This window comes from Scyliorhinus torazame, chromosome 20 (genome assembly GCF_047496885.1).
Source record: "Scyliorhinus torazame isolate Kashiwa2021f chromosome 20, sScyTor2.1, whole genome shotgun sequence".
Classification (NCBI taxonomy): domain Eukaryota; kingdom Metazoa; phylum Chordata; class Chondrichthyes; order Carcharhiniformes; family Scyliorhinidae; genus Scyliorhinus; species Scyliorhinus torazame.
This window is the reverse complement of record NC_092726.1, coordinates 14,469,743-14,494,965: the sequence shown is the minus strand read 5'-3', so window position 1 is coordinate 14,494,965 and position 25,223 is coordinate 14,469,743. Positions and strand designations below refer to the sequence as shown.

The window sequence follows — 25,223 nt, the reverse complement described above, 5'->3', positions numbered from 1 at the left end:
AAGGGACAAGAGAGCATTGTAGACACTGTAAAATATATTATGATTTAATTTTTAAAAATTTGTTCATGGGATATAGGCGTCAACGACTGGTCCAGCATTTGTTGCCCATCCCTAATTGCCCTTGAACTGAGTGGTTTGCTAGGCCATTTTAGTTGGGGGGGGGGGGGGGCAGTTAAGAGTTCTCATTGCTGTGGGTCCGGAGCCACATGGGCCAGACTGGGCTAGGACGACAGATTTCCTTCCCTGAAAGACATTGGTGAACCAGATGGGGTTTGACGACCATCGGCAATGGTTTCAAGGTGTAGTCGTTCGACTTCTAATTCCAGATTTGTATTGGATTCAGATTTCGCCATCTGCCCCGGTGGGATTCGAACTCGGGGCCCCGCAACATTACCCCAGGTCTCTGAGATTATTAGCCCAGCGACAATACCACCACGGCACGGCCTCCAAACCCCATTGATCAAATTCCTTCAGTCTCACAAATAATTTGTAATAATTTAGATGTTGACAGTCTGTGTCCCTTGAAAGAAAAGTGTCTGCTGGTGGTGGTGGGGGGGGGGGGGGGGGGGGGGGAGGAGAGAGAGAGAGACTTGTTCAATTTAGGTTGTGTCAGTGTCTCAGAGCGGTGAGGGTCTCCAAGCTGAGGCTGGAGGGGTCGGAACCAAAGAAGCGAGGTGCGGATTTTCGCAAGCCGGGTTGGCGGTGGCACCCGCTGCATTGGCGGCGTCCGCCGGGACATCCGGTCCGGGTGGGAGATTTTTTTTTTTCTCTCCACACTCTCTCGCTGATGGCGCTTTTTTTCAGGTCCGTCTGACCGGAAGCCGGCGCCGGAGAGGGAGGTGAGCGTTTTATTTGCAATGGACTCGAGAGGCGCTGCTGCTGCGGCGAGCAGCTTGGGGGGGGGGGGGGGGGTGGTGGTGGTGGTGGTGGAGGAGGGAGGGGTGGATGGAACTGGCCCGGGCCTGGGCCTGGGCCGCAGATTGAAGCCTGGAGGATTTCACCAGCTTGAGGCGCCTGCTGCCCCGCCAGAGAGATCGGGGCTTCTCGGCGTGCTTGCTGCTGACTCTTAAGAAGATGGGACTAAGAAGCTTTGGAGTGGGGACATCAACAACACAGGCGGAGGGAAATCAGGCACAATAACAACAACAACAAACACTGGGAAATGCACAGCACCCTCTGCCCTGTGTGTCCAGGGCAGCTGCCATCAGATCTCTTCCATTCTGCAGCCTGCTGTCCATTTGTTTATTTATTTATTTCGATTACTTTATTTTTTTTTTAAGCAACATTTCCTTAATTTTAAGTTTTTCACCAAATACGTCGACAGCATGTTGGAGATTGGAGGGGTGGATGTTGAGAGATGTTTGGAGCATGAGCTGAATGCAGCTTTCTCTGATTCTCTGCACCTAGAAGGGGGGGGTTGCAGAGAAGACCCCCTGGCACGTGGGACTTTCTGGACGGATCAGCCCTGGGGTCTGCTTCTGTCTTGTTGCCTGTCCCCTGACTCAAGGGGTGTCGACCTGGTCAGGAATGTGCACAGATCCACAGTGTTTGGGCGTGCCATAGATTTCAAAGAAAGGACACCCTTATGGCAACGTACCGAACCTTACAGGGCTCGAGTTGCAAATCTACATTCCTGCCACTGTGATACGCCAGTGGGTTTTGGATAAATAGGTCAGCACAAAAGAATTCTGCTGTTGGGATAAACTATTTTTTCTGAGGTTTCTGCAAAGTCAGGGTCAAAATAAATCAGGTGGTTTATGTTTTAATATCCCCACGACAGATGTACACCTTTGAGGTCTCAGAAGTGACCCTTGTAAGCACTTTGATAGTCTGCTTTGTTTCTTAGATGTGGAGATGCCGGCATTGGACTGGGGTGAGCACAGTACGAAGTCTTACGACACCAGGTTAAAGTCCAACAGGTTTGTTTCGATGTCACTAGCTTTCGAAGAGCTGCTCCTTCCTCAGATGAAGCAGGAGCAGCGCTTCGAAAGCTAGTGACATCGAAACAAACTTGTTTCTTCGAGATGTTGAGTAGTTTATTTGAGACATTTGCCTGAGCATTTGAGGGCTGGTATGCGTGTTCTGTTGGTACTTGGTACATTGACTAGAGTATAAAAAAATGACGTCTTTTTCCTAGGCGACATATGAATTTTTGATTGTGGACCAAACCAAGGAAACGATATCATGGAGGATCCTTCAGAAATCATTCGGAACCTGCACCTAGCAGGCAAAAGCAGGTCAATGGAAGAGGATAGTTATCGAAGGGAGCAAATCCCAACAGTCGAGCACATCCTAAGGAAAATTCTGGGGGATTTATCAAATGAGAAACTAATAAGGCACAACAGATCCGTTTTGGAAGATGCAAGGGATTTGTTCCTGCAGGGTGACCCTCTCTGGCTTCTCAGCTGCTGCCAAAATGATGTGTCTGACATTGTTCAAATGTATGTCGATCTGACAGCTGCTCTGACCCAATATACAGCACTGCCCTTATGTGAGACTGACAGTGGTGAGCTGCCTGACAGTGCATATAACACGATACCAGAGAGAGCCTGCAGGGTGGCCCAAACATTTCAACCTCTCCTCAGTAAACTATCAGCAAGGCCAGAGCAAGCAATGTCTCACCTCCCCACCATTTCGCCAGACTGTGTTCTGAGAGCCATTTTGCCACATCTGGTTATTTTCTGCGCAACACATTGCCAGGAGAAGGCATGGACCAGTGCAGCGTCTCGGCTAGCTGCAGACGAGCTGTTGGCAGCTGGAGTGCAGGCAGCGGGATGCAAGTCTGTCACGGAGCTCCTGTGTGGGACGGAGGAGAAGGGCAGGGGAGTTCTGGGAGCTGTGCTGCATCTTATGAAACCTCAAATGAACAAGTGAGTCTGAACCAGTGTTTAATTGTTGGACATTTCTGCTGTTCCACCAGGTGATCTCCCTTTGATAGACATTGTAACTAACCTAAATTGGAAGGAAGAGGGGGATCGAATAATAAATAATTCATTCCGCCACAGCTAGTTTCTACACTGTGTCATTCTGTGCTGAGCTGTGTTGAGTCTCTATAATGCTGTACCTGCAACTCATCATCTATCCCATGCTCCCAGCAGGAAATGCACACAACTCTCTCCTCCAGCTGTTAGATTTTCTCACGAGTTGGTGTGTCATGTCAGTGCACTTCCTTTGTTTTGTGTTATTTTCCCTCCAATTTTTAACAGAGTGCCGGTAACCGATTTGTGTGTGCAAATTTTTACAGAAACACGTGGAAATTGAATCCAGCCACAAAACATGTATTTCGGTGGCTGCTGCAGAGGGTGAGGAGGCCATGGCTGGCTGAGCACCTGGATGTAGTGCTGCCACCATCCCTCCTCTTCTCAGACGACTACAGGACAGAGAATAAGATACTGGGCGTGAGGTGTCTCCAGCACATCATTGACAATGTGGTACGTGGAGGCCGGAGAGTGGGGATCATGAGGTGAGGTGGGGTGGAGTGTGGGGAAATCACATTGGGGGCCAGTCGACGGCAAATTGCTGAGGCGAAGTCTGGCTGAGATGTGTTTCTGACAAAAGTGTGACACATGCCTGTTCCCGAGTTTTCTGTGGATGGTAGAGATTCCACGGGACAATATGAAGAATAGGGAGTTCTTGCAGTATCCTGGCCATGTCATCTTATTGAGTGTTTCTGAGAGTTTGCTGAATGACAACAGCAATTACATTTTCAAAAGTAATTAATTGGATATGAAATACTTTGCCATTTTTGAGATGGTGGAAAAATCAGTTTTCTTTCTTTCCTGCACTGAAAGAATATTCTTTTCACCTCTGCAATGAGGCATTAACTATTGATCCAAATGGCATTGTGTACAGATGTAACGCTGGCATTTGGATAGGTAGTTGCTCCAGTGGACAGCAAGAATGAGCTCGAGATTGAGGACAATGATGGCTCGGTTGAAAAGGACATGGTTGGGCCCAATGGTTTTTCTGCTGCTTAAAAATAATGTTCTGTGTTGGTCCACTGAATTGGTCGGGCTTGAATGTCTCTGGGTGTGTGACAGCTTCATGTTCTCTTCTTTCAGCCTGCTGCAGAACTTCTGCAGTATAACCGGGCGCAGGTGGTGTACCATGCTCTCTACAATCACTTATACACTCCAGAACCCTCGCTCATTCAGGTCAGTGTTGTGGCTCCTTCGGAATCCTCTCGGGGACTTGCTTCCTGTTTTCTGAGTCGGCCATGTTAATTTTAGGCCAGCAGAGGGCAGCACGGTGGCGCAGTGGGTTAGCACTGCTGCCTCACGGCGCCAAGGTCCCGGGTTCAATCCCGGCTCTGGGTCACTGTCCGTGTGGAGTTTGCACATTCTCCCCGTGTTTGCGTGGGTTTCGCCCCCACAACCTAAAGATGTGCAGGGTAGGTGGATTGGCCACGCTAAATTGCCCCTTCATTGGAAAAAATGAACTGGATACTCTAAATTTATTTTATTTTAAAAAACATTTTAGGCCAGCAGTCTTACAAGCTCCCAATTTTCAAATCTTCCCTCATATCTGGTCCTTTGCACAGGACAGACCACTGACTCCTGAGTCCAGCAACATTTGAACTGTTGTGCCATTCATGAGCCAAGCCGAACGGTGTAAGGACTGAACTGTCGGTCCACATGAATGATTTTCCCCATTATTTGATTCATGTTGGTGAGTAAAGATTGGAGAGAGTGATCCTGCCTCATTCTTATTTTTGAAAAATATTTTACTGAGACATTTATATAATCCTGCCCCATTCTTGTCCTCTACGTGCGAATGTCGCAGGAATTACAGATTCAGGACTTGTCTCCTACCCATCCTCTTAACCCAAGGCCTGTCCTGGCAGTCAGCTTCTGAACCGTACCTTCACCTACATTTACATTTCAAGAGGATGTCATTGCCTGCCCCCTCCCGTTCCCCCCCCTGTCGTGAGTAATCCTGGAGACCAGTTCTCTCAAAAGGGTCAATGAACTAAACTGTTCACGGTTTTTTACTCTCTCTGAGGGTGGCACAGTGGTCAGCACTGCTGCCTCACAGCTCGTGATCCAGGTGACTGTGTGGCATTTGCACGTTCTCCCCGTGTCTGCGTGGGTTTCCTCCTGGGATGCTCCGGTTTTCTCCACAGTCCAAAGATGTACGGGTTAGGTGGATTGGCCATGATTAAAATAATTGCCCCAAGTGTCCAAAAGGTTCGGTGGGGTTACTGGGTTATGGGAATAGGGCGGAGGTGTGGGCTTAAGTATATCGTTCTTTCCCAAGGGCTGGTGCAGACTCGATAGGCCGAACGGCCTCCTTCTGCACTGTAAATTCTATGCTTGTCCACCCATGCCTCCTGACCAGCTCTGTAATTCCTGTGTTTAGTATTTTGTGTTTTATTCCCACATCCTAAGTTCCAGGTTGTTAGTGAAGAAGGCGTGACCCCTGATGTAACTCATAACTGCTGCTTTCTGCTCTATTTCAGACTGTGCTGTCCTGCCTGCTCGACCTCCTCCCACTTCTAGAGAAATCACACGTCACCCGAGGGCAACAGAGAGCAAATCGCTATGACAAAGTATTCTGCCTGATTCTTACCCACATGGAGGTTGAAGACAAGATCCCTCTGCGACGAGTGTATGCCAAGCATCTGCCCATCTTCACAGAGAGGTGAGAGCTGCTGCATTTTTGCAGCCGTGTCATTATTAGATATGACTCGCCCTTGTGTTGCCTCACCCGAGTTGCAGTGCATTCCTGCCATCTCAGACTTGTCTCACATAGAACTCTTCCCCATTGCTCAGTGGTTCTCTGCACCACCCAGTAATGGTACTGAGTCGGAAAGACCACCAGGAAGCTTCACTATCCCAGTGTGTGCCGGGTCGGTTGTGTTTACTGGTGGTAGGCTCTCTAATGAAGTCTCCGTGCTCTCGGGCGAAGGCAGGGACAGTGGAAATCAGACAGGGTTCCTTCTTGTTATTGAGTGACCCTGCTGCAGTGTGTGTTCTCGGATGCTGGGCGAGGACAGGATGTGGGCTGAACTCTAACACCCACTTGTGTGGACCTCACAGGTCCACATTGATTGAACAGTGCCTCAGCGGGTGAGTCAGTCTTTCAGGAGAGGATGAGGACAAGTAGTACACATGTTATGCAGACCTCTCAACCTGACTCACACACAAGAACACCAAACCCTCTTCCTCCACCAGAGTACACCACCAAGGTACAGACCACTCAACCTTGTGTTTCTTTGTGTTGCCAGGCTTGGTATTCTGGTTGTTCGTCACTTGAAGCGGTTGCAGAGGGTGATTCTTGGATACCTGGAGGTGTATGACGGACCCGAGGAAGCAGCCCGGCTCTGTGTTCTTCAGGCGTTCCAGAGTATGATCCAACAGGCGTGGCCCAGGTATCACTGAAACTATGGTGAATCTGTCAGATTGGCGCACAGCTCTGCAACTGTTAAAACAATCTTTTCTCAGCAACCCAGGGGGAAGGGGGAGGGGGGGTTTAGTTTAGGTCAAAGATAAAGGGGTTTTGTTACTTGTGTATTGTTAAAAATGTCTGTATTGTTATTGTTGCATTTGCTTTGTAAGAGGGGAAAAATTGTTGTTTGGGAAAAAAATTTCAATAAAACATATTTTTTAAAAAAACAATCTTTTCTTTGTTGTTGACCAGAATGTCCATGAGGCTGGAGGTGTTACTCAAGTCCTTACTCAAATTCATATACGATATGGCAACTGACCAGAGCCCAACGCCACCGCGGGTGAAGGAGGAGCTGTTGCAAGATGCAACCCACTGCTTGATTCTGCTCAATCGTTGCTGTGAACGCAAAGTGACAGTAAGATGGTGTCTGGTGATCCGGGGGGTGGTGGGAGGGAAAGATAGAGAAAGGAAGACTCAGGGGTTTCGGCCCCAGCTAGTAGCCCCACACACAACCAAGTCACAGATTGTTGCTAACTTTCTCCTTGGTTCAATTGCTTTGTTTTATTACCTTTGCTCTCGAGTCGCCAGGTATCTTTATGATACCGCCACGAGGTTCAAGTCCGAGTATTGATCAATAACCCAATACACCGATTAGTAAGATTTAAATCAAAGCACATTTATTATCCACAGTAATTGCTACTCATGCACAAATTCTACGTCTAAGCTACTTCTACAAATAACAGGCCTATACTTAACTTCGGACTTGCCCACCAGGTCAGGGGAACAAATGGCCTTTCATTCGGGTTCTGAGTCTGCGGGATTCGAAGTTGGTACGGATTGGTAGCTAGGAGCGCCTATCTCATAGCAAGCGTTGAATTAAGACTTACGAGTTCAGTGGTCACTGCACCGGTCACGGTTAATGTTGGTTCGTGTTGCTGGGTGACCTGGGCAGGACGAAGAGAGTGATTTGAACTTGGGGCTTAACTCTGAGAGTCCCCAGGGGCTTCCCGCCTTTCGGGGTGGACCCTGTACCTGGTCCCAAGTGATTGGACTTTGTCCCAATCGCTTGGTTTGATTTCTCCAATACTGGAGCGGTTCCCTGATCGATGGGCGGTCTTGAGGTGCTCGTTCACCTCCTTTGCGTTGGCGCCGAGGAGTCTGGCTTTGCTTGGTGTGTCCAAAATGTTACTTATTGTTCCCGGGGATTGCTCATCAGTATGCAGATGGCTGCTACATTGTTATGCTGATGGGCACTGGTATCGATGTTGTCTGGCCTTTTGCAGAGTTTTAATACGCAGCAAACCTGCAGCTGCTGGTTTCTGTCTTGTTGGCTGACTTTCCCATCAGCCTTTGCCATTCGCCATTTTAAATCGGGAGTTGGCCAATTTAGGTGGCGACAAGATTAACTATCACGGCCTGGGACACTCCATTCCTGGGAAAACCGACCGTTCCAAATTCAATCGCAGCACTCTGGCAGAACCCCAGTTCATCAATCAATTCTATCAAGATGTATAAATATTATTGAATGGTTAACACTGCTGCCTACGGCGCTGAGGACCCGGGTTCGATTCCCGGGTCACTCCGTGTGGAGTTTGCACATTCTCCCCGTGTCTGCACGGGTCTCACCCCCACAAACCAAAGATGTGCTGGTTAGGTGGATTGGCCACGCTAAATTGCCTCTTAATTGAAAAAAAAAAATTTGAGTACTCTAAATTTATAAAACATAAATAAATATTATTGGAAGATGAACCATTTACACTGTCCACTGAACAAAGAATTTGAAATATTCAGACAGCTACATCGACTTCCAGACCAGAACAGAGTGTGACTGTGGCAGCTGCTTGCAAAAGTCGGCCTGCTTTTTAATGCTTTCTTTGCGGAAAGCAATGGAGCCTCTACTCATGCTGTTGAAGCGAGCCTCGGAAATCTCACCAGAGCCTGCTATCCACGAGGAAAGCAGTACCAACTCCGCCAGACACGGGGGACCTTCTACGAACATGGAGACAAGGCTGGCTGCTTATTGGCTCACCAGCTGAGAAAGCAGGCAGCCACAAGGGAAATAGCGCAGGTAAAGGATAACAGAGGAAGACTGGTAACAGAACCAGGAGGTCAATCGGGCATTTGAGACCTTCTACCGGGGACTGTACCCATCCGACGGGGACGCGAAAATACTCGCAACGGTCCTGGCCAAAAGGCTGTGTACCAGAGGTGCTCGCAGAGGACCAAACGGGGTTTTTGTCAAGGGTAGGCAGCTCACAGCGAACAGGTGCCTGCTGAACGTAATAATGTCCGCCCCCCCCTCCTCCCCGAGGAGAGAACAGCAGAGGTGATTGTTTCCCTGGAAGCAGAAAAGGCCTTCGACAGAGTCGAATAGAAATACCTCGAGGTACTGGAACGGCTTGGGCTAGGAGCGGGATTCACCGCCTGGGTGAGGCTCCTGTACAACGCTCCCAAAGCGAGCGTCCAAACTAACACCACCAGCTCTGAATACTTCCAGCTGCAGAGAGGAACAAGACGGGGCTGCCCCTGTCCCCACCCTTGTTCGTGCTAGCGATCGAACCCCTGGCAATAGCCCTGCGGGACGCGAAAAGCTGGAAGGGAATCCGGAGAGGAGACCAAGAGCTCAGAGTCTCACTTTATGCAGATGACCTGTTCCTCTATGTCTTGAAGCCACAGGAGGGACTGAAGGCAATGCTGCAAATACTGAAAGAGTTTGGAACCTTCTCGGGCTACAAACTTAACCTGGGTGAAAGAGAGGCATACCCAGTGAACCCAAACGGGGGAGGGAGAGAGCTGGAGGGGCTCCCATTCAAAACAGCCCAGAACAGATTCTGTTACCTGGGGATCCAGATAGCCAGAGACTGGACATAGATCCACAAGTGGAACCTGACCAGCCTGGTGGAGGAGGAAGAGACCTTCAAAAGGTGGGACTCACTCCCACTCTCCCTGGCGAGGAGAGTGCAGACGATCAAGATGAACGTACTGCCAAGGTTCCTCTTCCTGTTTAGATCCATTCCAATCTTCATCCCCAAGACCTTTTTCCAAAATGTAGACAGTCTAATCATGGCGTTTGTGTGGGGGATGGTAAGAACCCGAGAATTCCCAAACAGACACTGCAAAGAAGGAAAATCAAAGGGGGCTTGGCCTTAGCAAATCTACAATAGTACCACTGGGCAGCAACGGCAGAAAGAGTGAGGGGATGGGTACAAGAACCCGACACAGATTGGGTACAAATGGAGGAGGCAACCTGTAAAGGAATGACCCTCCGGGCGCTGGCCACAGCAGCACTCCCATCCCCTTCAACAAGATACACAACAAGCCCAGTGGTAGCGGCCAAGCTGAGAACGTGGACCCAGCTCAGACAACACTTCGGGATAACCAAAATGTCCCCCATGGCTCCCATAAGCAGCAATCACAGATTCCCCCCAGCTATGCTAGATACCACCTTCAAACGTAGAGATGGGATGGGGGCACACTGGCGGTCAGAGACTTCTGCGTAGGGCATAGACTGGCGACACTAGACGAACTGACGAGGAAGTGGAAGCTAGCAAAAGGACAGGAAATGAGACACCTCCAAATAAAACACTTCCTCTGCAAAGAGACAGTGGGATACCCCGGGGCCCAAGAAACCACACTACTAGAGGACCTGATAGCCAGCCAGCGCCCCCCCCCCTTTCTCGTTGCTTGTGCCTATGTGGGAAAATATCAGGACAGCTACTGGACAGAGCCCAGACTCCACTGGACGAGACCAGACAAACATGGGAGGACGAATTGGGGACAGAGGTGGGATGGGGACTCTGGAGCGAAGCAGTGAGCAGGGTGAGCTCCACCTTCTCCTGCACAAGGCTAAGCCTAATGCAGCTCAAAGTGGTGCACAGAGCGCACCTGACCAGAACCCGAATGAGCAGGTTCTTCCCGGAGGTGGAGGACAAATGTGAACGGTGTCAGAGGGGCCTGGCCAACCACACCCACATGTTTTGGGCTTGCCCCAAGCTTGCTGGGTTCAGGACCATTCTCCGAGGCAATGTCCAAGGTTGTGGGGGCGAGGCTGAAGCCATGCCCAATAGTGGCAATCTTCGCAGCCAGAGTTACACATGGGGAAGGGGGCCAACGCCGGAGAATCCTGCGCGGCTGGCGATCGGCAGCACCACCCTCAGCTGCAGACTGGCTCGCTGATTTTTCAGAATTTCTCCACCTGGAGAAGATTAAGTACGCCACCCGAGGGTCAGAGGAAGGCTTCCTGGATACTTGGGGGCAGTTTGTTGGTCTATTCCAAAACCTGTTCGAGGCCAGCAACGAGGAGTAATCTAATAAGAATTTTTTTTAAACACCAAGACAGAGGAGGTACCAAAAGACTGCACAACCCGGGGGGTGGGGGGGGGGGGGGGGGGGAGCGCTAGGCGGAAGGTGGGGAAACTACGAGAGATGCGCCCCCCTTTTTTCCCTTCTGTCCGGAAAATAAAAACACAGCCGAAGCTGGGGGGGGGGGGACGACAACGGGAAAGGAGGAGGGACCATAGGCTGATCCAGAGGGCAACAAAATGCACATCGGGTCAGTTAAACGAAGGACAAACGAAACCTCTCTGTATAATAAGGAAATTAGCGCAGGTGAGAAAAATGTGATGTGTATATATACAACTGTTTACAAATATGGGAAATGCCAATAAAAAGATCTATTAAAAAAAGAAATCTCACCAGAGAGCAGGTTTTAAAAGAAGCCGAGAGCAGGCTCCCACACCATCCTACTTATGTGAATAGTGCTGTGAAATGGCAGTGAGCTCCACTCTCCAACACATAACCTGTTCTGAAACACACAGAGCCAGCCGCAGAAGAGACTGACGTACTTGATTGTGCTTTTTGTTGTTGCTCTTTAGGTTCTCCTGGAAGGAGTGCGCCAGAGCTGTGAGAACGCAACGGTGCTGGACTGTCTGCAGAGGGTGCAGCAAGATGTGTAACCAGTCACTGAGAACTGTTAACTGTACAAAACCTGAATAAACACGAGCAGAACTTGACAGTCTCCCGAGTCCATCATCATTGGAAATATTCAGGATAAGCTTAGCAAGCTGGACCCAGGCATGGGGATAAACTCAGTAACACATGTTGATTCCTACATGTTCAGTCAGGTGGGTGCTGGTTTGGCATCACCCATGGCTTAGTACCAGCACTTTGAGCCAAAGTCAGTTGGTGGTGGATCATTCCACTCCAGAGACAAGAACACAGGCCAGGTTAACTCTAATGCAGTACTGAGGGAATGCTGTCTTCCAGACAGATGTCAGGGTCCGCGGAAACAATTCTATACACTGTTTCAAAGAAGGGCAGGTTTTGACCCTGGTGCATGAGTAAGCATTATTCAAACAGAGCATCACACTGTTGTTGGTGGGGAGCTTGCTGTGGGAAATTTGGTTGCTGCGTTTCCTGCATTACAACAATGACTAAACCGCCTTTTGAAGTTGTGCAAGGTGCTGTATAATAAATCGCAATAAAACATCACGCCAAGTCACTTGTGTTCAAATTCAACAGATGACTAGAAGCTTGGTCCAATAGGTGGATTTTAAAAAGCATCTTAAGAGGAGAATTTAGCTTGGCTGCAGATGGTGAATAAATTAGGGATTGTACCAGATTACGCCATGGGAGAAACACCCATGTCTCAGAGGGATTTAGGATGTTACAGAGGGCTAACGTCACACATTTAAACAGAAAAATGGGAATTGGGGCTTGAGTCTAACTGTACCTCATCTGACCCGTGTGAACCTGACGAGTGGCCTGAATGCTAACGACAGAGAAGTTCCCTGCTCACAGTCGTGCACCTCCTGGACAGTGGTAATTTCTTAGTGGGGTACAGTCCGACAGGCATCCTTCACTATCTCAACCTGTTGGAAATGTCAAAGAGAGGAAATGTGAGAGCCCGATGCTACCCCCTGTGTGTAGCTGTAATTAACTACCACCGCCACTCCACCCACCTCCCAACCCCTCACCAGACTCCAGTTCCTCCACTCAGCACAGGTACAGCACAACCCCAACCTGGGACATTCTAATCTGCTCGGATCAGCATTTACTCACTGATCCAATGGGAACCATTTGAAAGGAGCATTCAAGACTGGTGTAATTTGCTCAGCGTTTTGCTCATCTATTTTAACTGCAAGAGAGACATACATGACTGCACCATGCAGTCATTTTGGGTCTGAGTTTCGGCAACTGCTGGCTCGAGCCTCTGACGTTTCCAACAGGTTGAGATAGTGAAGGGTGCCAGTTCACTGGCACAGCAGTTCAGTGTGGAGAGATTTTGACTGGGGAATGAGCAGATAATTACTCCAAGACTTCTAAAACTGTATGCACAGTTCAGTTACACACATTCTTTATTCATTGTCATATAAAATGGGGCTGATGAAGGCTAACGGAAAACACACAGCCACAATTCACACTGTAACAATGTCTAACATGGTTCTCGCATTCCTCAGTCAAGGCCATGTTATGTGGCAGCTGCAAAGATATTTTGCTCATTGTGGAGACTGAAAGCTCCTTTCCTCAACAAGGTCTTTAGAATGGAGTTTGCGTCCAATCCTCACCTTCAGTACAGTTTGAGCAATGCTTCAATCAGAGCTGTCACGTACTGCTTGCTTTGGCGGATGGCTCTGTCTCCTGTTCATATTCGATTTCCACAAAAGGTCGCTTCTTCCGGGCAAGGCCCTTGACTGGTGTTTTTCCCTTGGATATGGAGGTTTCTTTCTCCTGCTCCTCAGCGATGCTGGAATGCTCCTGTTCCTCCTCACCGTCCACCTCCAGTTTGTCCATGGCCTGCAGGTGTGTGGGTCAAAAACGTTTCAGTCAGCTGGTAGCAGCAACTTGACAAGGGTAGTGCTGGTACATCATGCACTCCTGCAGATACCCCAGTGGGGGGAGGGGGGGGGGATAGGGGCAAGGAGGCTTCTCAAATGCTTCCCAGAGTTTGTTTTCGTCCCACACCCCACCTCCTACCCCTTTTCCCTTGAAGACCCACTGGGATACATTTCCAAAAACAGCTCTGCACCTCATCCACATGGTTCCTTCTCAGGTGTCAACTGAAGTCGTGAATGGAAGTAAGCTGAGGCAGGAAAGGCCAAGCTTCATCCAAACCTCACACACATGCTAGCTGGCAGGGACTCAGAACTCATCACATTAAAATTTGTTTTAACACCAAAGGGCAGTACTTAACACCGTGACCAATTTCACATTGAGCTGGGACCCCGGCACAGTGCATTGCACAGGTCAAGAACAGAGCCGTTTCTTTCTGAAGACATTTTTCACGACAGATAAACCTAACAGGGAAAGTGGATTTGCTGCATCAGATAATGGCTGTGCAGGTTGGCAGCTGGAGGCAATTCGAACAGGCAGTTGGAATAAAAATCTCCACAGTCAATTGGCTACAAGACACATCACAATATACCTCACCTGGGATGGCTGACAACATTCAACACTTGACAGCATTCATTGACCGAATGACTTGGGAATTCATAGCAGCATTCCATTCCTTGCCAACGCCCCCACCACCACCGACATCCCCGGCAATATATTCCCCTCCCTCCCCCAAATGGAGAAGAATTGAGGCATCATTGAGCCAAATACCTCAAAGTCACTCAGGTCACTCTCATCTATTTCGTCACCCTCCACATATTCCACTTGGCCAACGTCCTGCTGAGAGAGAGAGAGAGAGAGAGAGAGAAATATTACAGAACAGAAGAGCAATATCCAGTTTCTTTTGAGACTGTCAGTAACTTCAACACATTCCCTACATAGTTAATTTGACAGGTCTGGAGAACATGCTGCACTGGAGCAGTGTCCAACAGAAATCACTGACTGGTCCTCATGCAGTGGTGGCAACATTCTTTCTGCTTCTGGCATTAACTTTAGTAGAAAATGCCTCCTGGATATCACAGGTGAATGCATTTCACATGTAGTGAACAGCATCATTCAGTGCAAAACTCTTTCATCAAAATCTGGAATTCTGGCACGAGTTTCATCAAATTCAACACATCGCAGAGTAGCTTCGAACTTTCTGTCCAAGTTAGCCACTTTGCCGGAGCAACTGCTGCACCAGTCGACTCAATGAAATATCGCAGATCCCTCCCCAACCCATGCCCAGCCACCATCCCCACCCCTTCTCCAACCAGACTCTCCTCCACCCACCCGCAAGATCTTCCCCTGCTCTCCACCCAGAACCTTCCTGCTGACTCACGGCCCCACCCTCCATTCAGACCCTTCCAACCCCCCGCCCCTCCAGACGCACATCCTGAATGGAGCAAGGATGGTGTCTGCCTGTTGCTGTAACGTGCCCTTTTGGGACAGCTGTCCACTGATTGGGATCTGTGCAGCTCGCCCAGATTAGTCAATCTGACGAGGTCAGCTTCTCTATCCTTATAAAGATTGCTGATGCTTCCATGGTGTCAAGTCTGGAATTCCCTCCATCACCCAACATTTAACAGATGAGCAGTGATCAAGGAAATAAAGGACACACAACCACCAAAAAATCCCCGTACACTGCTCATTAACAAAAGGATTAAAAAGTTAATCGGCACAAACATGCTAATTTGAGTACGGAGATTATAGACCCAAGAGTGAGGTCTTGTTACTGATTTTTTGATCTGCCAATCAAAAATACATCAGCCACATTTGGATTTCCAGTGAGACAGTGAGGCACTGGACAACACTGCCCAAAACAACTTAGGTTCACGGAAGCTGGACCAAGGAAACCAGGCACAGTCCAACCAATCAGCATTCAAATTTCATCAGAATCAATGACAATCAGGGACGATTTTGTTTTTCTTCCAACTTCTGTCGGCACTTACCTCATCCTCTTCTTCCGAGGAATCTGTCTCGCTCTCTTCATCCTGCTGCTCCAACGCTTTGTCGAAAGCATGAATGGGGAAGTTGTAGATGTCTTCATACTGGCGGGAGAAGAAAGGAAGGCATTACTAATGGAGAGATTCCCCAGGGGTCCACCCTTGGTGACAACAGCAACCTCCAAACCCGCACTTTAGCTCGCCTCTCTCTCTCTCTGCTCGAATGCAGTGGGACTGACTTACTAATACACCCATTAGTGGAGTTACAATTTCACACCCCATAAAACATGTGCCTGCCGAAGCAGACCATTCCGCAGCACAAGGCAACCACCATCCAACTGGTTTGTCAAACATGGCCATTCCCTCATACAGTGTGAGGATGCTTCGTGTGTCCCGCCCTCAACAGTTACACATGATCTCAATGTGAGCTCAAACCCAAGCCCATAAAGCTCAGCGACTCACCGTCCCCTGCTTCAGTCGCTCCAGCAGTTCCTTCTCAATGGCATTGTCCAGCTGAGCCGCGATCAGAGCTTTTTCCTGTAAAGATACAACAGTCAGACTCTGCCACATTGCAGCCTCCCCGCCCCTAGCACAGGAATGACCCGCCCCAACCAAATTCATCCCGTTGGAATCACCACCGATCACTAACAACTGGGAGCTGCTGACTCTGTCACTCAATTCCGACATCACAAGGATGCCAAGGCTGGGAGAGGGTGCGGAGATCTACCTGAATGGTAGCAAGAATGAGGTACTTGCGCTACTTGGAGAGACCAGAAAAGTTGGGATTGCTTTGCTCAGCGCACAGTAGGGCAAGGTTAGATTTAATTGGGGTATTCAAAATCACGATAGAGAGAGACTGCCAGTGTCAGAAAGATGAGGAACCAGTCTGACAGACAGAGGGGAGGTGAGGCGAATCTTATTTACGCAGCATGTTGGAATGCACTGCCTGAAAGGGTGGTTAGAAACAGACTCAACAGTAACTTTCAAAAATAAACTGGATAAATATTTTAAGGGGAAAAAAACTGGAGGGCTACCAGGAACAAGTAAATGGGATCAACTGGATTGCTCTTTCAAAGAGGTAGCACAGACGCGGATGGGCTGAAAAGCCTCCTCGTGTGCGAGATAATTCTATGTTGTGTTGTGTCTGCCTAAATAAGGTGGTATCCAATATACTTCACATGGCAGTGAATGCTTCCAGTAACTCAGACAGCCCAACGGAACCCTTTTATCTTCACGTTGAGAAGGATCATGGAGACTCTGAAAGGTGCCAATAACACCCTAAAGTGGCATCAAAATCTCTCTCAGCAACAAGTCACTGTCACAGAGGAAACACGCCAATGCACGTTCATTCACAGTCAGGTCAGTCAAATCACATGGAAGTGCAACAGCAGTTTACCTCTCTCCGGCTCTCTCTCCGTTCAACCTTCTTGCTTAAAGGTACCAACTTCCTCCTAAAAGAAAACACAACAAAGTTAGCCTGAGAAAGGGGAAGATACCCAATCCCATGTGCTACACAGCAGAGTACGGCATCAACCACCCAAGACGGCCAACGTCAGTGACTGAGGCATCAGGAGCAAGTTGTGTCTTTGCTTTCACTCAGGGGGTGATTTTGGTAAAGATCCAGGTTCAGACCACTCTCGGGTCTTCAGTTAGCAGTGCTGCGTAAGCAATGTGGTTGTGCTCAGCTAAAGGCTTTTGCCTCTGTGGGAGGCATCCAACTTTGTTTCAGAAGTTAAATGTCATCCGACCCTCCCATCACAAAGCCGAGGAGCCCCTTTTGGGTTTTTGCAGCCTTGAGCGCTGGAAAATAAGCAGATTCACTGGGTAACACACGGTGGTCATGAGGCAAGACAGAGCTGAAGACAGTCGGCCAGGTCCCCACAGCTACATGTCCACCTCCAATCGTCACTCCTGGATTCTCACTGATGAAGATGGTCCTTTAATCTCGGGTGATCATCGCCTCCGTACTACTTCCCGCTTCCAAAATGAGAGCCCAAGCACTAGATGAGCGGTTTGTCATGAGCTCCAATTGAACAAAGACCAAAGCTGGCGTCACACTCCAGAACAAACTTACTGTCTCTTCAGGGTAAGCTTGCGGATGCGGATGAGATACTGGGTGATCTTTGTGAAGCGCTGCTTGCACTTGTGCCTGATGAACCGGGGCCAGTAGATGAGATTCTCATCAATCTGCTCGAGAGCTTTCTCATAATTCTTACTCAACTTTACCTGCAAAATATTTAGAAAGGATAATACTGAGCTGAACGACCTTGGCTTTAAGGGCAAGAACAGAAAGTTACTCTTTAAACAGATAAATGAGTACAAATTCTAGCAGCAAAACACCAACCAATGCAAGAGGCAAAACTGGAGGATGGAGGAACAGCTGCCACCAGGGATCACCTGAAGGTTTATTTGAAGTTTCTGCAGCAGTAACTGCACCCACGTGTACCTCATGAATCCATCACGGTTCACAAATGCTACGTCTAATGAGCCTCACACGTGCTATTGCTGACACGCCATGCATGTCATTCCTTATGATCTCGTCGACTGTTCCCAAGTATCATTTCTCTGTACGTCATACATGCATTCCCCCCTCCACCCTGCCAATTTGCGTTACTCCCAATGTGTCTCACACGTGCTATTCCTTGTCTACTTTGTTCCTTTCGCTCGCCACATGTGTGAATTATTTGCTATGTTACTCCTGCAACACAGGACTCAGGGCATTAAGTAATCTCAAAGTGTGGTCATGATGGCAAACCACAAAAGAGATTCAGTGCCTCCAGGATCACATATAATCAGTAAGGAACATATTCCACCAGATCTCCTCTTGGGTTATTACAAACAACCAATTAACTCTCATCAAAGAGGAGGAATATCACAGAAATTACAGACAGTCCTCGACTTTACTATATTTACAACAAACAGTGCTTGCAACGTTTATTTGACACCCCATTTCAACTTCAGTTTCGACTTTACAATGCCACCCAGCATGTTCAGTGACGTTGTGCTGCCCATCTGTATGACTGGACAGGTCGAACCGTCTTTATTAGGTTGGACATGAATGATTTATTCTGTTCAATTTATTTGGAGTCACCATCGCGATTTTCACGCATTTATAGATTTAATATACGTTCACTTTCGGAAATTCAAATTTGAACAGTGATTGATGGCTTCATCAAATCCCCCATATACATCAACAGTCACCTCAGTGAAACAGAGCAACGGTTGAGAGTATTTTACACTCCCGGACGCCTCATGAGTGATTTCCGCCCTTAGTTCAGGAACCAATCCTCCATTCATGCCATTGTTCCCATGGGAAAATCGGTTCCAATTTACGACCTTTCAACTGACGTTGTTTCCAGGCACTAATTATGTATCGAGTACGAGGACTGCCAGCTCAGATAGCAAGTCATTCAGTCTGTGCTTACCCTCTCCCACAATCGAGATGGAAACGCAGCTCGTTCAATTGTCTTCATGTACAGGAAACACTGACCTGCACAATGCAAAATGGCAACTTTAGCGTATGGGGAACCTGTGACAGGCAGACCCACCATCATCGCAGTAAGAGGAGGCAGGAGAACCCAAGCCTAGAGACCTCCTTATAAAAATGCTTGATGAGCAAAATCAACCCTGCATCATCTGATGGTATGAAGCAATAATAAGTGCTTATCCTGGCAAATACAGATGGTACAATAGGTTGCATACATTCATAAGTGTTGAGTAGAAGTGTTATTTAGCAAACATTTAACCATTAAACATAAATAAGTAGACATTTGACAAGGGAAACCAGCCATTCTGACCAACCACCCAACATCGTTCATTCCCCCCCATATGTGCAGTCATTCTACCTCAACTCCTCAATGGTGCCCTCTCCCTCACGTTTAGCCACCTATCTAAATGTTCTTCAAAGTCTCTACTTCAATCACACATGGGTGAACCAGCAGAAGTACGGCTTAAAGTTTGCAATGTGAGGGTGGAAAGATAGTTTCAGATAGAGAACAGATTGCTTACCTTTCTCCTCCTTGACGGTTGCATATTGACTGTTGGCCAGCGGACAGGAGGATCTGTTACACAGGCCAGTGATATTGTACTCATTGCGACAGAAGTTCTGCGTTTTAGTCCTGCAAAGGTGAAAGACAAAAGAGAACCAACATTAAAAGATTCATGAAATGTGTGACGTGTTTTTTCTTAAAACAGAGCTGTCAAATACGCCAGAGAATTAGCTGCCGATGATACAGGAAAACCCAGCACAATAGGAGAGCAGGATCCCATTCTAAAAAAAGAAATAATATCCAGCTCTGTAAAGCAAGGGATCTACATATGGTGTATTATGTAGGTGCATGGATGTGTTTCAGACTGCGAGATGGTTTGCAAGTGTTCCTCAAGGTGACGCATTTTGGGCCGATTACTCTTTCCATTTTCTGGGCGTGGACTTGGGTGGTGGGAACAGCATTATTAAGTTTACAGGTGATCTGCAACTTAGAAGAAGAGCTAATAATGGCAAACATAGGAAATCAGAAACAGGAAGGGCAGAAGCACAGTAGATTAATTCCAACAGCGTCAAGCATGAAATGATGCACTTTGGACCTACAAAAATAAAACCAGAATAATACAGGAACGTAGGATTACGAAGCAGGACATTCGGCTCGGCGAGGCTGCTCTGCCATTCAATTAGATCACAACTGATCTAGTTGTGGACTCAACTTCACTTTCCTGTCTGCGACCTACCCCTGCCCATAACCCTCGACTGTGTAATGTCACAATTTGGAAAAGTGTAGATGAGGGGTGACTTTGGGTGCCCAGATGCACACATCCTTAAAGGCAGCATTGCAAGGTTGATAGGCTAATCATGCTAGAACTTTATATATCACAGGAAAACCTCAGGTGGTGTCTATGGAGAATTCTGGACACCACACATCAGCCAAGGCCTTAGGACGAGGGTTACCAGGATGTCAACAGGCAGGAGGATCTTCAGTTGGGAGGAGTGTTTGGAAGAACTGTGACTATTCTTTGGAATAAAGGCCAAGTGTTGACCTCTTTGACATGAGGGGTTTTGATCAAGCAGATACAAGTCTGCTCCTTCCGAGGAGCGAAGCAATACACAGAGAGGCCATTCATTTTATATCAGTGGCAAAGGATGCAGAGGGAGATGAGGAGAATTATTTTCACTCGAGTTGTTGGGATTTGGAATGCTTTACTTATCAAGGTGGTGGAAGCTGCTTCCGTAAATAATTTAAAAGGGGAGTTGGGCAGCTCCTGGACAATGAGGGTGGGACACAGCACACTGCTCTTTCAAAGAGCCTGAAACTGGCATGGTGAGCTGAATGGCTTTCTGCGCTGCAGGTTTCACTGAGCCAACTAACTGTTTTGTTTTACAAACTATGTGCTGCCCTGAATCCTCCCCTTCCACATCTCCCACCCTGGTTAACAAACGTCCCACAGAGCAGAGCACGTGAGGTGTGTGAAACCAGTCCAGTGATCATCAGAAAGATGCTTTTCCCTTAGCGCTGACAGGGAGATGGCGGTGGTTTGACTATGGCACAAAGGGGATGGGGAACTTCAGGCCACTCCACACTCGAGATCGGATGTCAATTCCTGCTATTACAAATGCAAACTCCCCGGAAAAAGAAGTCACACACTTCGGCCATGGCCAGGTTTAATTTTTGGGAATTTTTACTTACTTCACTTTGTAGGAACAAAACTGTTTGTTTCCGATGACATCCCAAAGCACCTGGAGGGAAAAGACCAAATCCAATTCAATTCCACTCTGATGAACAAGATGACTACAAACTGAAATGCAAATGCATTTAGCAGAAACTGCAGGCAGACTGGTGACCGTCACTGCAAAATCTTGGTGGATAAAATTATTCCAGTTATTTATTATATGAGGTGAAACTGCTTTCTGTGAAATGGAATTGTAATGCCACTCACACTGGGCGTTGACGAACCGCTGCTCTCTTTTGTACAGCAACGAGGAGAGCTCTGGATTTCCTTTACGTTTGGACTCAGCCTGAAATTCCGACTGCTTGGAGACTTGATATACACTGAACTTCAAACATAATCTACCGGTGCACTGTAGTTCCCCAAGTCTTGGCAAAGGATAATCAGATCACTCCAGGGATGTGGCCATTTCACAAGCACCAAGAGTAAAAATCCTGAGGGGGAAAAATTTACTGCACAGATGGAGACCACTGTGTCTGTGCCAGCTGAAAAAGTGACCAGCCTGATGTCACCTTCCAGCCCTTGGTAGGTCACCCTGCAAATTACAGCACCTCCATGTGCTGTTTAAATTAGATGGGGTTGCTGCCTTGACTATCCTTTCAGGTAGTGAGTTCCCTCAGTGTGGAAAAGTTTCTCAGCACCGCTAATCCTTCCACCAATTCATTTTAATGGTTATTGCTCACTCTGCCAACAAATTTAGGTTACTCTATCTCAGTTTCTCTTGATTAACACACTCAATTGGATTGGATTTGTTTATTGTCACGTGTACCGAGGTACAGTGAAAAGTATTTTTCTGCGAGCAGCTCAACAGATTATTAAGTACAAGAAATGAAAAGGAAATAAAATAAAATACATAATAGGGCAACAGAAGGTACACAATGTAACTACATAAGCACTGGCATCGGATGTAGCATACAGGGGTGTAGTGTCAATGAGGTCAGTCCACAAGAGGGTCGTTTAGGAGTCCGGTAACAGCGGGGAAGAAGCTGTTTTTGAGTCTGTTCGTGCGTGTTCTCAGACTTCTGTATCCCCTGCCCGATGGAAGAATTGAATCTGTCCTCTGCTCCAGAGAAAACAACAGAATACCCAATTCTGGCAACGTCCATGCAAGTCTGCTCTGTACCCATCTCGGGTGATCACATCCTTCCAGTAACGTGTGCAAAACTATACACGGTACCCCAGACACTCACAGAACTCCAGGAATGCACAAAAGCCACAATGGGAAAGGTAATTATCTCAGGCCCTCACACCATCATATCATGAAGGGTTGGAAACTATGAAAAATTGCAAACCCAAGCTGTAATTCCAAATGTAGTGAACATTCCCAAAGAGGGCGAAGCGTACCCACAGGGTGGCACAGTAGCACAATGGTCAGCATTGTTGCTTCATAGCGCCAGGGACCTGGGTTCGATTCCCGGCTTGGGTCACTGTCTGTGCAGAGTCTGCACATTCTTCCTGTGACTGCATGGGTTTCGTCCGGTCGCTCCGGTTTCCTCCCACAAATCCCAAAAGATGTGCTTGTTAGGTGAATTGTACATTCTGAATTCTCCCTCAGTGTACCCGAACAGTCGCCGGAATGTGGCGACTGGGGGGTTTTCAGTCACTTCATTGCAGTGTTACGGTCAGCCTACTTATGAGACTAATAAAGGTTATATCTATGACAGGAAAAGCTAATCACTGTGGATGCTGGAATCTGAAACAAAAAAAACAGAAACGGGTGGACAATCTCAGCAGATCTGATAGCATCTGTGGAGAGAGAGAGAAAGCGGTTAACTTTTCAAGTCTGGATGACTCCTTGTCCAAGCTCATGAGAGTGCCTGGCTTCTGAGAGGGCCTCGATCAGGATGGCATCGGCCGAGCATATCGAGGGGCCTCAGGGGTCAGGCCGAGGTAGCTGGGCGCCAGGGTGGCGAGGCGCCCCCACTCCTCCTAACGGCCCGCCTTCTCCCCAAACCCTTTTCAGCACCCACTGCGGGCAGGGCTTCGAGCAGCCATCTTAGAGCCCAGTGGGGCGGCAGCAGATCATCCTCGGTCCCTGGGGGGGGGGGGGGGGGGGGGGGGGACGAAGAGGCGGGTGCTGCCTGAAAAAGGAGTGAGGCCACCTCAGGGTGCCACACATTGGACTCAAAGAAACTCATCTCATTTCCACATTACGTAAACTCTGAAGTGTCCTGTGATTTCCTGACATGGGTTTCGTGAAGAAAGTCTATTTGGGATGTGGGGAGGGGGGGGGGGGGGGGGGGTGTCCTCTAGCTGCACACGGGCCTCCATCGGGACTCTTACCTTGGACTCTCCCCAATCCCTCCCCAAGCTCGCAGACCCTTCAGCCCCGCACTCACGTCGTCGTGCTGCATGGCTGCCTCCTCCCTGCGCTGCTCAGCCGGCCCGAGCTCTCCTGACTTGCCCCTTCACCCGCTCCGATTTCGCCGCTCAAGCTCCGGACACACGCCGCCTCACACAGCCGCCGCCATCTTCCCTCCTCATGGCAGTCGGGGCGGGGCTAGGGAGGTGGGGGCGGGGGGAGTGGGGCTGACTGCTGCGGTTCCCCATCCAGGCCGCTGGGTGCCGCTCTCTCTCTCTCTCTCTCTCTCCCTCCCTCTCTCGTCGGTGCAATGCAGCCCAATGGCGCAAGGTTGAAGAGTTGGCACAAACCACCCCTCCTTTTCAAGCACCATCATTTTCAGAATTGTACCCTTCGTGAGGGGCAGCACGGTGGTTAGCGCTGCTGCCTCATGGCGCCGAGGGCCGGGGTTCGATCACGGCCCCGGGTCACTGTCTGGACGGAGTTTGCACATTCTCCCCGTGTCTGCTTTGGTCTCACTCCCACAACCCAACAATGTGCAGAGAAGGTGAATTGGCCACACTATATTGTCCCTTAATTGGAAAATTGGGTGCCCAATTTTTTTTAAAAATTGTACCCTTTGTTTTATCAGCACTGTCGCACAAGTGGATAGCACTGTGGCTTCACAGCGCCAGGGACCCAGGTTCGATTCCCTGCTGGGAAGTCTGAACGTTCTCCCCGTGTCTGCGTGGGTTTCCTCCCACAATACAAAGATATGCAGGTTAGGTGGATTGGCCATGATTAATTGCCCTTGGTGACCAAAAAGGTTAGGAGGGGTTATTGGGTTACGGGGATAGGATGGAAGTGAGGCCTTAAGTGGGTCGGTGCAGACTCAATGGGCCGAATGGCCTCTTTCTACACTATGTTCTCTGTTGCCTCTCCCCGTACTTCCAGGAAAATTGACTTGCTTCACCCTCCTCGGCAGGAGAATTTTGTCTGCCACTTGAAAATGAAAATCGCTTATTGTCACAAGTAGGCTTCAAAGGAAGTTACTGTGAAAAGCCCCTAGTCGCCACATTCCGGTGCCTGTTCGGGGAGGCTGGTACGGGAATTGAACCGTGCTGCTGGCCTGCCTTGGTCTGCTTTCAAAGCCAGCGATTTAGCCCTGTGCAAAACCAGCCCCTGTCTGCTCATTCTACCAACCTGTCTACTCGTGTGTCATCACCCTTTCGAAGCTCGCTGTTTGTTATCCTCCTCGCAGTCCACAATTATTTTCCAAGTTCGGTGACACCCACAAATTTTGAAACTGTGTCCAATGATGAGGCCATTCATATACACCAAGAGGAGTAGGGGTCCGAACACCCACACCCGGGAGCCGCACGATAAACCTTCCTTCACACCAGCGCCAGTCTCTGCTTCCTGTCACTTGGCCAATTTCACGTCCCGGCACATAATCAAGCCCTTTGGCCATGTTATCAATTGTTATCAATGCACCTCCCTTGGCCATCAAGTCCCGAAGTGGGACTTGAACTGAGAGTTTCTGGCTCAGAGGGAAGGATGGTGCCACTGCAGCAGACAATCACTTTTCTCACAAACAAAGTTGTGTATCTGAAAAGTGACATCCAAGAATATCAGGAATAGCCATATGGCCCAACTGGTATTTCAACTCCACACAAATTCCACCTGCCTTTTCTTGAATATCAGCATATTGCTTTTCACCATTTTCTCCTGTAGTATAAATTGTCCTGATTGTTTGAAATTTTGATGGGTACAAGATAAAAGGCTTTGGCAATATGGGCATGAATCTCTACTGACTGGTCCCAGAATCAGGAAATGCAATTGGACGGAGAATCAGTTTTGATGCCAAAATCATGGCGGGCGCCAGCTTCATGCTAAATCGCAATTCTCCGGTGCCTCGTCAGTGGCATCAATGAGTCCCAGAATGCACGTACATTAAACACCGCATTGATGGGCCTGACCCGGGATTCTCCGGGGTCTCCACAATGCTGTGCCTCTACTGG

General features: G+C 48.5%; 2 protein-coding genes across 7 annotated transcripts; one reads left to right on the top strand and one right to left on the bottom strand.

The window, feature by feature from the left end:
- The first annotated feature begins 717 nt into the window (after positions 1-717).
- Positions 718-11,404, top strand: tti2 (TELO2 interacting protein 2). 4 transcript variants are annotated; one of them, XM_072485729.1, is made up of 8 exons: positions 718-839; positions 2,138-2,870; positions 3,245-3,431; positions 4,062-4,154; positions 5,459-5,640; positions 6,227-6,370; positions 6,640-6,802; positions 11,262-11,404. In XM_072485729.1, exons 2-8 carry the CDS (start codon positions 2,185-2,187, stop codon positions 11,340-11,342), a joined length of 1,536 nt encoding a protein of 511 aa, XP_072341830.1. In that variant the 5' UTR covers positions 718-839; positions 2,138-2,184; the 3' UTR covers positions 11,343-11,404. The 4 variants fall into 4 exon arrangements, with proteins under 4 accessions (XP_072341830.1, XP_072341832.1, XP_072341833.1 ...); XM_072485731.1 differs by lacking the exon at positions 718-839 and adding an exon at positions 978-1,131; XM_072485732.1 differs by lacking the exon at positions 718-839 and adding an exon at positions 1,698-1,873.
- Positions 11,405-11,556: 152 nt separating this feature from the next.
- On the bottom strand, positions 11,557-23,412 carry mak16 (MAK16 homolog (S. cerevisiae)). 3 transcript variants are annotated; one of them, XM_072485734.1, is made up of 11 exons: positions 23,261-23,412; positions 20,882-20,931; positions 19,212-19,321; positions 18,629-18,693; positions 17,278-17,429; positions 16,600-16,654; positions 15,666-15,740; positions 15,210-15,308; positions 13,990-14,058; positions 12,954-13,182; positions 11,557-12,257 (listed from the first exon to the last, which is right to left on the bottom strand). In XM_072485734.1, exons 1-10 carry the CDS (start codon positions 23,273-23,275, stop codon positions 12,991-12,993), a joined length of 882 nt encoding a protein of 293 aa, XP_072341835.1. In that variant the 5' UTR covers positions 23,276-23,412; the 3' UTR covers positions 11,557-12,257; positions 12,954-12,990. The 3 variants fall into 3 exon arrangements, with proteins under 3 accessions (XP_072341835.1, XP_072341834.1, XP_072341836.1); XM_072485733.1 differs by lacking the exon at positions 11,557-12,257 and having other exon boundaries at positions 12,721-13,182; XM_072485735.1 differs by lacking the exon at positions 11,557-12,257 and having other exon boundaries at positions 12,721-13,182; positions 13,990-14,055.
- Between the last annotated feature and the right edge of the window lie 1,811 nt (positions 23,413-25,223).